At 42.9% G+C, this 16,492-nt stretch overlaps 1 protein-coding gene across 3 annotated transcripts in view; it reads right to left on the bottom strand.

The window, feature by feature from the left end:
• The window catches only part of FGD1 (FYVE, RhoGEF and PH domain containing 1), a 133,325-nt gene that overhangs the window by 35,952 nt on the left and 80,881 nt on the right, over nt 1–16,492 (bottom strand). Inside the window, exon 1 of one of the 3 annotated variants that reach the window (XM_063432735.1) lies at nt 5,096–5,289. The exons of the other annotated variants lie outside the window; for them this stretch is intronic. Within the exon in view, the coding sequence (XP_063288805.1) occupies nt 5,096–5,123 (28 nt within the window). The 5' untranslated portion in view covers nt 5,124–5,289. Of the gene's footprint in view, nt 1–5,095; nt 5,290–16,492 lie in introns of those variants that run through there. 3 annotated transcript variants of the gene reach the window in all.

Genomic DNA, 16,492 nt, shown 5'->3' on the forward strand with positions numbered 1-16,492 from the left:
TGTTTTGAGATTTCTTTTTCTTTGATGCACATCAGACGAAAGCCAGCTGGGTAACAGCCTGATATTCTGTTCAAAATGTAAATGCCCCATGATTCTCCGCGGCTGCCTCGTTAATATGCACATGCCCATAGCATCATGGGAAGAATGCTACTGCCAAAACTGGATTTTGCAACAAACGCAAGTGTGTTTGTGCTGCTCTCCACTGCACAACCTTAATAGGGTTTGCTATGGTGACAGTTCATCTTTAATACTCAAGGGGTCAGTAAGGAGGTGGTATTGTGGGAGCAACAGAAAATGTATAACAAATATACTCTAGTTATTATTATTTCATTATTTATATAGCGCCAACAAATTCCGTAGCGCTGTACAATGGGTGGACTAACAGACACATAATTGAGATCAGACCACTGGACGTACAGGAACAGAGGGGGTTCAGGGCCCTGCTCGATGAGCTTACATGCTAGAGGGAGCATTCAAGATAAAGATCTAAGAAATAAGGTGCAGATGTCAGCTACTACTGGACATTCTCTGTGTTCCATTAAATCCTTAATGGGACACTCCACTGCCCAAAGACAAAAAAAAAAGAATTCACAATTTTGTAGATATAACCCAAATTAAAACATGCATGTATTTTATTATGCATGTTTTCATTGGGGCCATATCTAAAAACTGCTTGTAAAAGCTGCAGATATCTTGTCTGCAGACTTAGCAAGTCCTCCCCTTCTAATCCCGCCCAGACTTTCTGTGGCTGTCCAATCACAGACTTCCCAATGCAGCTCAATGAGATGTCACTGCAAGGCAGGTGCTCTGGGCAATTGAGTTTAGCTCCACTGAGCTAATTAAACTAGGAAGTAACAGGACCGGTTGTCTGCTTGAAAGCCAGGGGGGTGTAACCAGGTCTATTTATAAAAGTGTCCATTTCTATTCAAATCTGCACTTTTTTGTAAAATGAAACAAAGAGGACACACTGTTCACACATAAAGCATTTCAGCAAACTAAAGTGCCTTAGGTGTCCCATGTGTCCCTTTAAAGGACCACTCTAGTGCCAGGAAAACATACTCGTTTTCCTGGCACTAGAGTACCCTGAGGGTGCCCCCACCCTCAGGGACCCCCTCCCGCCGGGCTCTGGAGAGAGGAAGGGGTTAAACTTACCTCTTTTTCCAGCGCCGGGCGGGAAGCTTTCCTCCTCCTCTCCATCTTGATCGCGACGTCATCGGCTGAATGCGCATGCGCGGCAGGAGCCGCGCTCGCATTCAGCCGGTCGCATAGGAAAGCATTTACAATGCTTTCCTATGGACGCTTGCGTGCTCTCACTGTGATTTTCACAGTGAGAAGCACGCAAGCGCCTCTAGCGGCTGTCAATGAGACAGCCACTAGAGGATTTGGAGGCTGGATTAACCCTCATTATAAACATAGCAGTTTCTCTGAAACTGCTATGTTTATAAAAAAAAAGGGTTAATCCTAGAGGTACCTGGCACCCAGACCACTTCATTAAGCTGAAGTGGTCTGGGTGCCTAGAGTGGTCCTTTAAGCCTGAAGACGCAGACAAAGGAAATTCCAGGAGCTAAGATCCATGCCATTTTGGAAAGGAAAACCTTCTGACCCAAAATATGAAAAAGGATAACACGTGCACAGCTGTTTATTCATGTGGTCATCTAGCCTCTGGGTTCATTAGCTGGGTGGGAGGAATGCAACTTCCTGGTCTCTGCAGATGTTGCTGCAGAAAAAGATGATTTTGGGGGGATTCAATAGCTCCAAATGAAAGACATTTATAAGTGAGTATAATTTTGGGAGTGAAAGGAGAAGACTTAGACAGGTACATCAATAAGGACATTATAAAATTCTGGAAGAAATTATAGCAATAATGGTAATTAAGAATCCTGGTGGAGATTGAGTGGTGGGATACGACTTAGCTAATGATCTGTGATGGAACATTTGAATAGTGAAGACAACATAGGTTTCTAAAGGTTGATAGTGATACAGGTACAGTATACTCTGGGGGGTGGAGTGGGGGGGGGGGGAGATCAAGGGCAGGGAAGGGGTTATAAATCAGAGAGCTGGAAGATGTTAGTGGATTACTAGCTAGAATGGTTAGACAAGACACTGAACAAGCCGAGGGCAGTGATGTGAACAAGTTGAGAACTGTGATCAGGAATTCATAACTCTTGAATAAGTGAACAGGAAGAAAGTAAGCTGGCATTAGTCATGGGTTGATAGGATTCTGAGTGAGAAAAACATAGTAATTGGTCATAGGCAGAGTTTAGAGGAGAAAGTAGTGAATGGGAGGGTGTACCAACAATTGGAGAAGAGTGCTATAGAAGAGGGGACAGAGAGAAGAGAAGTGATGGAGAGAATATACTGTGTGAGAGAGAAGAGCAGTAATGGAGAGCACATACTGTCATGGGGTCCCTGAGATGGTTTGATAAATGTGACACAGCTGGAGTTATCTGATCTTAAAGTTTGTTATAAACATACAGGGAAAGGAAAACTCAGAGATTGCTTCACTTCCTGCACAATGCAGCTGTCTGCAGAGCATCGCGTGGTAACAACCTCCGAGAAATCGTCCTCCCCCTGGTCTTAAATGCTCCATGTGACAACATGGACCAGGGTTTCCCTTTTCTCCTAGTCGCAAAGTACTATAATTAATGGGGGGAATATAGGCCAGATGGAAAAATGTTCAATTCAAAGGTTTTATTTTATTTTTTAACTTTAATTCTCCAAACTGAACGAGGCCCCCAGAGTTGTATCTCGAAATTACAACTTATTAGCTGTCCGAGTTACATCACCACCAAGGATGACGAGGGGGAAGACTCGTGGAAAATAAGATTGGCATTGATTTTAATGTAGTAATCAGGGGAAGGGGGGACAATTGCCCTTAGGCCGCCCAAAATTCTAGCCGGTAACCCAGCCGGTGCAGCATTGCTGGTATATCTTACGGCTGGCAGCCGCCTTTGCGGAGAGGTGGAGGCAACACGTTGCACTGTGTATGTGCACAGATATCCTGTCTATCGGTCACATACACAGTGCACATGCACCACTCTGCTTCCTACTAGACACAAGGGAGGTCATGAGGATGCCATTTGGGTTCTGGGGTAAGTGCAAGGGATGCCATCGGGGTCCTGGGGTAAGTGCAGGGGATGCCAGGCATATGGCTGCAGAGCATGTGCAGGGGATGCAATCAGGGTATTTGAACAGGTTGCTGAGGGCAGAGAGATGGCACAGATATGCTGAGGGCAGAGTACTGGCACAGAAATGCTGAGGGCACAGCGGTGGTACAGAGATGCTGAGGGGAGATAGATGGTACATAGTGGCTGGTGTCAGAGTTGTGTGGCACTGGCAGGTTGTTTGGCGGCACAAATGGCACCGGCAGGCTTTCTGGAGGCACGTATGGCTTATTGGCATGATATACCATGTTTATGTATGTATTCCTCATTGGCATGATATACAAGGTTTAGGCATTTAATGCACTAATAGCACTCTCTCGCTGGAAAATCCTTCAGAACTCCTGTTACTAAATGTTTGCCTGGATCTTCCTTATTGATTAGTGATGTCAAAGTGTCAAGTGGGCAGAGGAATTGCTCCCCATGCTGTTCTCTAACCACTTTTCACATGTAAATGCTCAAGCGCATAGCACTTTAATTCTTAATATTCAATTATCTTGTTTGTCAATCAACACATCTGTTTTGTTTGTGTACTTGTGTCTACTATCGCTGATGTTATCGGGTGGGATGATATAATATATATCACTATATATATGCACTATAAGCCACTAAATTGTTTTTAGTGGTCCACGGGCCACAGGTTGCCCTCCCCTGGCAATAACAGTTCTCATCTTCAATAGCCATAGCTCTTAGCATAGAAATTTGCTCATCCCAACGTTCACGGACCTTGGTTATCCTAATTTCCTATCATTTGCTACATAATATTTTTATTTCCCTGTTAACAACTTCCCATTTGATTTACCTCTGTGCAATGAAAGAGTTAAAATGATTAGCTACAAAGTGGATAGACAGCTGTGCATTGTAATCTTCCCAATGAATACATACTTTTTTTGTTTCCATAACTGACTAAGTATCGGTTGATCTTCGAGTTGTTTACTGGTATCCCCGGTATGTGCAATCCCTTTATTGTGTGTTTTTGTACTAGTAACTCCTTCTCAGTCACACAACCCTCCCATAACAAGTATCAACAAGACTGATGGATCCAGATTTAACCCCTGTGTTACAGACGGGTCAATATCGCCTATCAATGGGTCCCACGGACCCCTTTAATCAGTAGATATGTTAATGCTTTTCTGCAAAAAAAGCTTAAATTAGGAACTTAACAGAAAACGTATAAAAGTGTCACTTGCAGAGAAGTAAAATAATTCTTTGGAAAAGAGAAAAAATGGGGATTATTCCAATTTTAGAACCCTAAAAATAATTATTCTCTATAAGTAATAAGAATAAAACTATATCTTGGCTTCCACAGCGTAATAACACTACACAGAAAATTAGCTAAATATATATGTAACCACATACGTACAAATATAACACACACACACAGCTCCATAGGGACCAAGAATTGTTTACCTGACTAGCAGTGAAGGGTTCAACATCTGTTTATGTACCATTGCACTTTTCACAATTGCCACAATCATCACCGTGACCTGATGGAAGTCCTGATGACTCCTCAACATTTGGAATTTCCCCCCGACTTATTCTCTACAGTGATATACATAACCCTCATTGTTTCTAGGCATACATTGTTTACATACGTATAGTGTTATTACATTACTGCTTTGCCTAATTTATGGCTAGCGTATAATAAGAGTCTGGATCTTCTTCAATGATGCTGTAATTACAGGATGTCCCCCTACCAACTAAACTAGACCCCAGGTAAGCCTCAAACAGGGGCTCTTTGATAGGGGTAAATGGGGCAATATGATTATACAGAGCTCCTCAAGTTGTGTCGGACAAAAATAGGTATATATATGGCCATATAACAGTGTCTTTAGGTGCCTAAGGATAAGGGGAATTGCAGTCCAGCTGCTAACGAATATAACGATGCCCAAGAATCTACTAAGAGCAGAGTTTTTTTCCTCTCTTAGTCGTACCCTGCCAACATACCTGTCCGCCTGCCATACACCTGGAGTCATCTGGAAGGCTCCTGCACCAGCAGCTGTTTCTGGCAAGGAACGAGGGAGGGAGTGGCGAGAAATCTCAACATATCGCGCGTTCCAAAAATAATGTGTTTGAGAAGCCATCAGAAAACTAACTGGGGGGTGTCGGGAACACACGCCGCAGGGCTCATCCTGTGATGTGCGAGCCAAAGGGGCGAGGCGAGATGGAGAAGAAAAAAAAAGACTTAGTTATGCCACCCAAAATGGGAAGGGAAACGTTCAGAGCATCACAGCGTTAACCCCGTCCAAGCCACATCAGCAAGTTAACTCCTTTTCTGCCACATCCTCAGCCTACCCTGTGGCGTGCCACCTCTTTGTGGGACAGGTATGAACAGAAATGAGGAACAATCCCAGTTTACGCAGAGCATCAGTTAGTCACCCTTCCTCTGGGTCAATGAAATGTAACCAGTTCCTTGCCAGAACCCTCGTTCTCTTTCACAGCCCTGACAGACTTGCAGAGCAATTATGGAACAGCCTTTGTTTGCGTGAGCCTTGCAGAGCGGTGTGTGTGTAACCTGCTCTGACTGAATAAAATACTGTTTGCCCAGCGTAGAACAAAGACTGGTGAACAACATACTTCATGGCATTCACAGTGTTAATACTCCTGAGGGCTAAACCGGTCCTGAACTGTAAGTGCCTTCAGGGGAGGTGTGTGAACATGACAGGAGTGTGTGAGATTCGATAGGGGTTAGCGAGGGAGGGGGTGTGATCTAGTGACAGCAAACTGATTTTTTTTTTGGATTTTTTTTATTTTAGCATTTAAAAACCCAATCAGGGTTTCGAATTGTGAAGTTAAATCCGAATTGCAAAATTTAGACTAAAGTAGCCTAGTTGTGACTGTATCCCAACTGGTGAAAGTTTCCCAATCAGCTCTTATTGTCGGAATTTTGTCATTCCTATTTCAATTTACTACAATGTAATGCAAGTAGTTAGCTGAGAATGGACAAGATAAAGATAAATTTAAGGACAAAAAAATCACTAAACATAAAACTACAGTAAAATAAAATCAGCTGTGCAAAATGTAAACAAAAACACCTGATTTGGAAAGATTCTTCAACTCAGTTATAGTCACAGTTCGGCCATTTTAGCCTGAACTTCTAAATTTAGACTTTCATTTGGTACAATCCAGAGTGTTACTTAATAATCCTGAAACCCTGAAAAATAATCTGACGGGGCTTATTCATTAGATAGAGCGAGGATTCAAAGTGAATTGCAAAATTTAGACCAAAGTAGCCGAATTGAAAAAATACCTGGCTTTAGAGAATTATTTCAATTTTAGCTATTGTTGCGTTAAATTAGAAATTCACTTTGAATTCTCACTTTGGTGCAGGGTAGGCAACCTTTGGCACTCCAGATATTGTAGACTACATCTCCCCTGATGTTTGCCTGCATTATGGGATCTACATCAGGGCCGGACTGGCCCACCGGGATACCAGGACATTTCCCGGTGGGCCGTGGGCACCTGGCGGCCGCTGGGGGAGCTGTGCTGGCAGCCACTGGGTGAGCTGTACTGTCTCTGCTCCCCCGCACGCTACTTAATGAGACCGGGGACAGAATATGACGTCAGAGCAGAGCCATCACAGCTCCCCCAGCGGCCGCCAGCTCAGCTCCCCCAGCGGCCGCCAGCACGGACAGCTGTCTGCCCACAGGTAGCAATTATGTGTGTGAGTGTGTGTGTGTGTCTGTCATGGTTTGTGTGTCTGCCTGTGTCATGGTGTGTGTGTGTGTGTCTGTGTGATGGTGTGTGTGTGTCTGTGTCACGATCTGTCTGTGACATGGTGTGTGTGTGTGTGTCATGGTGTGTGTCTGTCTGTGTCATGGTGTGTGTGCGTGTGTCTGTCAAGGTGTGTGTGTCAAGGTGTGTGTGTGTCATGGTATGTGTGTGTGTCATGGGGTGTGTGTGTGTCATGGGGTGTGTGTGTCTGTCATGTCATAGTGTTTTTACTCACCTTTTTTCCCCCCACACCGTACTGGTCTCCCCTCAACTGGCCCTGCCTCTATGGCTGATATCATCAAGCTTGATGATCTCAGACAATCCAATGCTTTGCCATAGGATTGACTGCAAAACGTTACACCAATCAGCATCTCCTCATAGAGATGCATTGAATCAATGTATCTCTATGGGGAACGTTCAGCGCCTCCAGAGCGTGGAGGCCCTGAATGTAGGTGCTGCACTGACACAGGAAGCACCCCTAGTGACCGTCTGTCACTAGAGGTGTCACTAGGAAGAGAATGTAAACACTGCCTTTTCTCTGAAAAGTCAATGTTTACATTGAAAAGCCTGCAGGGACAAGCTATAGACACCAGAACCACTACATTTACTTACATATTACTTGCGACAATATATGGCCCTGGTCTACATCATCTGGAGTGTGAAAAGTTGCCTCTTCCCGCATTTGATACATAGGTCTAAAATTTCCATTTTCTGTTCCTCACAATTCACATTTTTTTTTGTGAATAATCCGATCTGTGATCTTCCCAGAATATTGAATAAATAGAAAGGGGTTTTATTACCGGGAGTAGCTAAGAGTACAGGTATGAATAAAGAAGTATACAGAAAGAAGAAAAGGCGAAGGGAGTGAAGGAGCAAAGGAAGTCTGAGATAAGGGCAGAGTACATAAAGGGAGGGAGAGCTCTACATTCCAAACACGTTACCTGTCATCACAGCTCAGCCATCTACATGCCTCATCACCCATGACACCTGAGGCCAGCCCATCCGTCACACCCAGGGCACCACACAGGCCTTTCAGACACCCGGCCTAGCCTTCACATCCCAGTTACTGGAGACTTTCTAGTCTCCCCCTTTGTTTACATTCAAACAGAGCAGGGAATCCTAGAATCCTTTGAGAAAGCGTGTTTAGTCAGGTTTTTTTAAGATAAGGAACACGAAACGTGACACACCTGCAAAATGTTTCTCTACTCTGTAATTTTGGCTCCTTTAAAGACAATATGTTACCCAAAAAAATGAAAAAAATAACAGCACAAAAAAAAACCAGCTTAATGTAGTTGTTATGGTGTCTATAGCCTGTCCCTGCAGGTTTTTGATGTAAACACAGAGAAAAGGCATTACTGCCTAGGATCACCTCTGGTGGAAACTCCTCAGGTGGCCACTAAAGGTGCTTTCTGTGTCAGTGCTACACAGAGTCCGGCTTGGGTGTCTAGCATCTCCGCGTTCTGCAGCGAGGTGCTGAATGCTCTCCATAGAGATGCATTGGTTCAATGAATCTCTATGAGAAGATGCTGATTACCGCAGCGTTTTGCCGCGCATGCATGATAACCTTCAAATGCTGTCCTATGGGAAAGCACTGGATTGGCAGAGATCATCTCAAGAATGATGACCTCAGCCTTGGAGGCGAGACCATCGCATGTGGGAGAAAGGGTGAGTACACTACATACAGTACATACGTGTTTGTATTCCTAACACTACAGCGTTCCTTTATAAACTATTTTAACACTATAATACACTTGGGGGGGGAATTCAAAGCGTATTTCAAATTTAAGGCCAGAGTAGCTGAGCTGAAAGCATTGCTGACTTAGAGAATTTTTCAAGTTCGGCTATTTTGACTTTCTATTTGAAATTTGCTTTGAATTTATACTTGTGTCCATACTGGTAAATGATCCATGATTTATTTTCCTGCTTTGTTAGTAGTTAATTTTAGATGTATAAAATCTCACTCTGCCTTCTTCCATAGAACAATACTGTGATATTTATCACTTTACCGCATAAGGAAAAAAACTTCCAAGCCCTTCACCAGTTATTAAGGTGGAACATCACACTCAGGAAATAGCCTTATTCAATAAAATACTGTATATCACCAAGAACCTGTGTTAACATTTTTTCATGCGATGTTCTTTTGTCTCTTAAAGAGGAAGTGTCACTTCTCAGGAATTTAAATATTATATTAACTTATCCCTGCATTTGAAAAATAGGTATTTCTGAGGTGTTAAAAATGTAAAGAAATTCACACCTCTTTATCCTGCAAACGGACGCCTCCATCTCGGCACCCTGTCAGTCATTGTTATAAGCTCTGTCCTTTGCAATTAACATTCAGCATAGGGAAAGGGGGAGAAATGACTATTTTTCTATTTACAATGTTTGCCCTGGTTTTGCTTTGTCTGAACTGGATGAAAGTGTCTTTTTTCAAATTTATTAATAGAATCTTAAAACAAGACAGAGCAGCTCATGTAAAAAAAAGAAAGGTTAAAAGAATCCCTACTTGTCTTGTATATAATCCCCGTCCCCCCATATGCCATAAAATGTATTTTTAAAAAAATGTAAAAAATGCTTTCCTTAGCTTTATACCACCTCCGACGGCATCACAAGGGAGGCATGACCTCCTCCACCAACATCCAACCCAATGCTCCTCATAAAGGAGCATTGAGGACCTTGTGCGCATGCGCGGTAATCGTCATGCACATACTTAAACTCTCCCTTAGGAAAGAATTGAATCAATGCTTTTCTATGGAGGCTTCCGCATTACGAGTCATGCTGACAGCAACTAGAGGTGGACCTTCTAAAACAAAAACAAAAATTCAATTTTTTACATTGCAGTGTTAAAGGCCAGCGACACGGCACCTAGACCACTTCATGGAGATGAAATGATCTGGGGCCTATAGTGTCTCTTTAACACTATTTTATTCGATGGTGTAGATTCCAGAGAAGAGCCAGTTCCCCTTTTAATTTATATTATGTAAATGACATTCCACATTAGTTTAGGCAAAACAAGGACAAACGTGGCAAACACGGAGATGAAATAGAAACATTGTTCCATTTCTCCTTTTCTTTGCATGCTTTCTCTGTGCTGACCGCCAGATGCTAAGATGGAGGTGCCCACATGTTTGATAAAGAGGATCGATTACTACTGCTCTGTTGCTTAAACCCATATTGTGGTTTTGAAACAAATTTCGGAATCTCTTTTGTAGTTTTTATCAGAGATCTAATCTGCATCCTCTCTTTTTCACAGAACCTCGGACCTGACAGATGTCTCTTTCGTAGCTATATATAGGAGAACCAGTAAATATGACATCCCATATATGTGTGTCTACTGATTACGCATGCACAATGTAGTTGAATGGAATCTCATTCTTTGCAAACAATGAAAACTGTAAACTGTATAATTGCAACTGAATGAATCCATCATGGCAGCCTCCATTCATTGGCACATGTGTTTCAAATTCATTATATATCCATATGGTTCCATTGTGCATAAGTGGCCTGTCATTGATTTCCTTTAGAAATCACAGTGAGCAGGTGTCTCTGGGCTAGAGAAATCTGACCGGGTTCCAGTCCAGATTTAGGACAATCCATGGTTAGGCAGCCTCTGGCAACGGGACCATAAGTGTTTGTTAAATACGTTGTGGAAGATGTTCAACTAGCCTTTAAGCCTTGCTTGCATCAAGGAGAATGTAGTCCACAGACACGTGTGCGTCTCTGTAGTCCACAAACAGCTGTACGCATTATAGCTATATATAGCATTAAACAAACTAGCATTGCATATTTAAAGAAAGCCACATATTCTATGTATTTTGGCTAACATAATACACAGGATATGAGAAACGGATGATCCAGTGGTCAGAAGTACAAAGCTAGACTGACCATATGTCCCAAATTAGCTACAATTCGATGGTCGTTTTTTAACGATTGCCCAGTTTCCATGTCAAAATTTCTGGAATGATGCAAAGTCATAAAAAACATTTTTTTGTCTCGGGGGCAGGCCTGATGACAATTTCGGACATAAGAGTGTGGTGGTGGAAAGAATTGGGCAGTAAGACATACACAGAATGCGAGTGTTACTAAAATAAAATAAAATTGCAGAATTTAATGTGTGTCTGAAAGAATCGAATAATTAACTTTTGTACGTGAATGTAATACGTTTCAAACAGAGGTAAAATGAAGAGCTCAACTTCTCTTGGGGATTTAAACAATGCTGGTTTATGGAACATATAAAGTATTCTTTGCCAACAATAGATATAAGCAACATCTATTTAAAGGAACACTATAGTCACCTAAACAACTTTAGCTTAAAGGGACACTATAGACAGCCAGATCACTTCAGCTCAATGAAGTGGTCTGGGTGCCAGGTCCCTTAGGTTTTAACCCTTCAGATGCAAACATAGCAGTTTCAGAGAAACTGCTATGTTTACATTTGGGGTTAAGCCAGCCTCTAGTGACTGTCTTCCGGACAGCCACTAGAGGCGCATCTGAGACGCTGGAGGCACATTTCGCCTCCATCGCGCAGAGCGTCCATAGGAAAGCACTGAGAAATGCTTTCCTATGGAAACTTTGAATGCGCGCTTGGCACTTGCCGCGCATGCGCATTTGGCTCCGCTGATGTCGGCGGGGAAGGAGATGTCACCAGCGCCAAGGGAGCCCGGCGCTGGATTAAGGTAAGCTGCTTTGTTTTCCTGACACTATAGTGATCCTTTAATGAAGCAGTTTTAGTGTATAGATCATGCCTCTCATGTTTTACTGCTCAATTCACTGCCATTTAGGAGTTAAATCACTTTGTCTCTTTTTATGCAGCCTTTGCCACGCCTCCCCTGGCTATGATTGACAGAGCCTGCATGAAAAAAAAAAAAACTGGTTTCACTTTCAATCAGATGTAATTTACCTTTAACAATTTTATCTCTTGCTCTGTAAATTGAACTTTAATCACATACAGGAGGCTTTTGCAGGGTCTAGCAAGCTATTAACATAGCAGGGGATACAAAAATCTTAATTATACAGAACTTGCAATAAAGAAAGGATAAACTTTAGATGAGTCTTTACAGAAAGTGTTTAGGAAGGCTGTGCAAGGGAGGTGTGACTAGGGTTCATAAACAACGTCATTTAACTCCTAAATGGCAGAGAATTGAGCAGTGAGGCTGCAGGAGCATGATCTATACACCAAAACTGCTCCATTAAGCTAAAGTTGTTTTGGTGACTATAGTGTCCCTTTAATATTCAAATATTATACTATGAGTTTATTAAGAAATTACTAACAAAGGCCTTCGATTTAATATTTTGGGATACGCTTTCAAATAAATTAATGTTTTTGGATAAACTTTTTGAAGTGATTTTTTTTTTAAATTAAAATATCTAAAAATATGCCCTTTATAAAAAAAAATGTCAATATACCCAAAAATATCAAAATATTACAAATATTTTTCAAAATATTACATTGTTTTAAAAGCATATCCAAAAATATAAAACTGCGGCCCTATCCGGCATGCAATACCTTATGTAAAAATTTGGTGGTTAACCCAAAACAAACATACAGGATACAAAAGTGAGAAGGGCCCGATAATAAAAGAACGGAGGGTCTGAAATATGCATTAGAAACTCTCTGAGCTACTGAATGAAGATTATATCCCTTCCTTTCAATCCTACCTTTTTTTCATACCGTTAGGCATGAGTCAGACAGGGCTAGACAAGCGCCTACAATAATTTGTTGTAGAATGCTCCACTGTGGGAGTCTGGGCTGCTATTTTTAGAGGATTCCCAAGTGATAGAGATAATGCCACTACATTGTGCAATTTTGCCTGATAACTGCTCCAGTTCTGCAGGAAGCAGATCAACGCAACTTGGGCCACCCATCAGAGGTCGGTGAAATGTTCCTCTCAGGGTCAGAGAGGGGGGCAAAACAAGTAGCTAACCAGATGTGAAACTTCTTCCATAATGTTTTGCCAGCCATAATCTTCATGGCTGGCCAAGTGATGTGGCAGATACAATCCCACAGTGGCTAAAAAGCTACGTGTTGGCTAGCCGTGCCTTGGTCATTAAATACCAAATAATAATGATGAATAAGGATATGACGTCCCAGTGCCATTATCAAACAATCAAAACCATTTTTCAAGTTAAAATTTGATATCCCACAAACTGAACAAGTGTTTTAGCCTTAAAAAAAAGTGGATTGGGGGGGCGGAGCTAGCGGCGCAACGAAGAGGTCGCCATTCCTAGCAGCTCCGAGTCTTCAGAGCCAAACAGAGCGTCTAACGCAAAAACGGAAGCCCATCCGCGGACAAGAACAACGGGTACTTACCCCCGACACCCGACGGAACCGGCAGATGCCTTTTATGCAAAAATCGGGCACGAAACGCCGCGTCAAAGGACCTGGGGCCTACCGCACACGCGACCAGACCCTAACAAGGGAGCTAACGTCGTGGCTCGGGACGAGCCCATGTTACGCAGAAGCAGATTTTTATACCCCAGAAGAAATGGGACGGAGATCCCTCAAAACAGCTCCGGGCACCTCCATACCGCATAAAGACATTGGCAGCATGCTACAGACTCCTCCACCGCCGCGGACCCGAAACGCAATGACAGCCTCACCCGAGCGGTCTGAAGATGGCGACTCCATGCACAACATGGCTGCAACTGGCACTGACGGCACACGCACACAATCTGCCAAGGACTCAATCCCGGCTTCAAAGAAGGACATCCAGAAAATGCTGATCGGCCTCCAAACAAACCTACAATTAATGTGGCAGGCGGATTTGAAAGGGCTAGCAGCGGAGGTACAAGCAGTATCAGCCCGCACACAGGCTGCGGAACACGAGGTGAGAGACCTGCGCCACGACCTCACCTCCCTAAAAGACACAGTCACCCAAATTCAAACCGCACAAGCTAACATTAACAGGCAAATCAATGTCCTAGACGACAGGGGCAGGAGAAAGAATCAGAGGAGTAAAAAAATCAGAGGAGTATCTGAAGCGGTGCCATTGGAGGAACTGCCCCACTTTATAAGGCGTCTGGTGGCTTCTCTCCTTCACACTAAGCAGGCAAAACAGTTTACTTTCAACGGCGTATACCGCATTACCAAACCCCGACAAGCACGACAGACAGCCCCACGCGACATTATACTGAGATGTCAATCGCTAACAGACAAAATAGCCCTAATGGCAGCTATTAAAGGGAAACGATCACACAACTTCGAAACACACCAAATCACCTTCTTCCAGGATCTGAGCAGAGACACTCTACTTTGGCGCAAGAGCATGCAATCAATCACGCCCGCACTGCAAACAGCAGGTCTTCCGTACAGATGGGCAACCCCCAGAGCACTATGGGTGACTAAGGGCGAACACCACTACAAGCTCACTGACCCGGGAGAAGGTCCTGCCCTGCTGACCACGCTGGGACTGTCATCGTCCGACGAACAACCTGGACCCATGACTCTAAGTCTACAGTGACTATACGCTCTGAACCACGCTAATACCTTGTTCCTTTTATGTTTATTGTTACACTGCTTCACCAAGTTATCCTCAACACTCCCGACTCACGCCTAACCCTATAAGTCAGACGCGGCCAGAAGGCCCCATAGAGAAAAGATAGGGTAAAGATAGAGAAAAGACGGAGGCCCCGCACCCGGAAAGCGGAAACCTCCCCCCCCCCTCAATGCCCTGGGGTTAGAGGGCATAGCACAAACACAGAGCACCCACTTAAGCCAATTAAACAGTCAAGGGGCGCTGTACAGCCCACATTTGCAACTAAACCAGGCTCAGATAGCCGGGCTCCGCACCTTAAATAGTCTACGCATAGACCAATTATAGTAACCCAACTCTCACACTATCACCGCACCTAACTTAATTCACACCATGCAAAGGGATGGGGAAATAGCAAGCCCAGACCCTATGCCTATGTCGATTTAACGCCCAAGCACCCCACGGGGCAGCAAGAATATTAAATATCACCCTCACCATGGGCATGGAAAACACCACCGATATGACCACTACCCCATTATAACAAAAAATGTGCAGACTATGCTTTAGCCTAACTTACATGAAAAATGCAATGTTCTTGTATCCCTCGCTCATGCTGTTGTGACATTTACACAAATGTTTATACCATTTTCAATGCACCAAAAATAAAGAATAAAAAAAAAAAAAAAAAAAGTGGATTATAACCACATTAAACGTACATAATGCAGGAAAACTGAACGTATGCCCAGATTAGAAATCACGTTATACAGGTACGTATGGATTTAGCCCGGATTAGAAATCACGTTATACAGGTACGTATGGATTTAGCCCGGATTAGAAATCACGTTATACAGGTATGTATGCATTAAACCCAGATTGGAATGCACATTATACAGGTAAGTTTGGTCTATTCCCAGAATAGAGTGCACATTGTTCAGGTCCGTATGGTGTAAACCCAGATTAGAATGCACATACTCCGGGTGGTTCTGGACTATGTCTATATTAGAATACATGTGTTTTCATATTGGTTCCAACTATAGTATATACACAGTGTCAGTGGGGGGTAAAAGCTAACTAGAGTCAGGTCAGTAGAGAGCATAGTTACATACCCAGACAGGTCAGCAGACATGCTTTTGTAAAGATGTCTCCTGCACGCATTATAAACACTGCCGCTAGGGATTCTGAGAAAAGTCATATAAATATAGTCCACAATGAGTGACTTTAATCTACTTCAAGGCCTACTTCAGAATATGATCTGCCAGGAGAACATGTCCATTTGAACCAGATTAGGCCTTCCAGGGCAGAGATACTTGGGATGTGTCTACCACAATCCTGGACGTGTTTAAACAGTTTATAGGAACTTTACCATTTTTGGAAACATGAGAGAAAAAGCTGGGACAGTTGGACAGGGGCAGAAAATTGTGACCGTACTGCCAAATTCCTGACTGTTGCCATGTAGGCAAACTGCATTGTGTGGCGACTGTGAAAACCCTTAGCTCACTCGTCTGCTTTGGCAAAAAAAAAATTCCCACAATTCCCAATTTAGTCAATAATCGGAGCGTTCTTTCTAAATTCACGCAAAACAATTTCATTACGAGGTATGACGGCGACTTTTGTAAAGTCATATTTTATTTATTTAAATTCAGGCTAACAGTCTTTGACGTTAAAGAGAAAAAATCCCGATATTACACTGTGGACTACGTCCCTCAAAATAAAGGATTTTACATCTCTCCAGAAATATGAGAGATGTTTACACACCAAAGCAGGAAATCTATATAAACCAGAGGATTTAAAACATAACATGCGGGTTTTCCTATACATTCCTATATAAGGAAGATAGAGGGGTGTAGGGTATGAATGATGTGTTTACATTACCGAGAGAATACATAAAGCAGAATATGTCCTGCCTGTTGAGACATGAAATTCGCATTAAGAATCTCAAAATATTCGACTGGGCTTCTTTAACTCTTTAACTGCAATGGCTACGGTATTTTTAGACTTTGTGTGAACAATGCGTAATGTTGTCTCCAGGCTTGGAGCGGGATAACAAAGGATGCTTGACACGTATTTTGAAAGGATACAATAAAAGGAATGGGTGCGAAAGCAGAACAAAACATATGTTAACTTAAACGAGGACGAACAAGAAGTGGG

The sequence above is a fragment of the Pelobates fuscus genome, chromosome 9 (assembly GCF_036172605.1).
Source record: "Pelobates fuscus isolate aPelFus1 chromosome 9, aPelFus1.pri, whole genome shotgun sequence".
In the NCBI taxonomy this organism is placed as follows: Eukaryota; Metazoa; Chordata; class Amphibia; order Anura; family Pelobatidae; genus Pelobates; species Pelobates fuscus.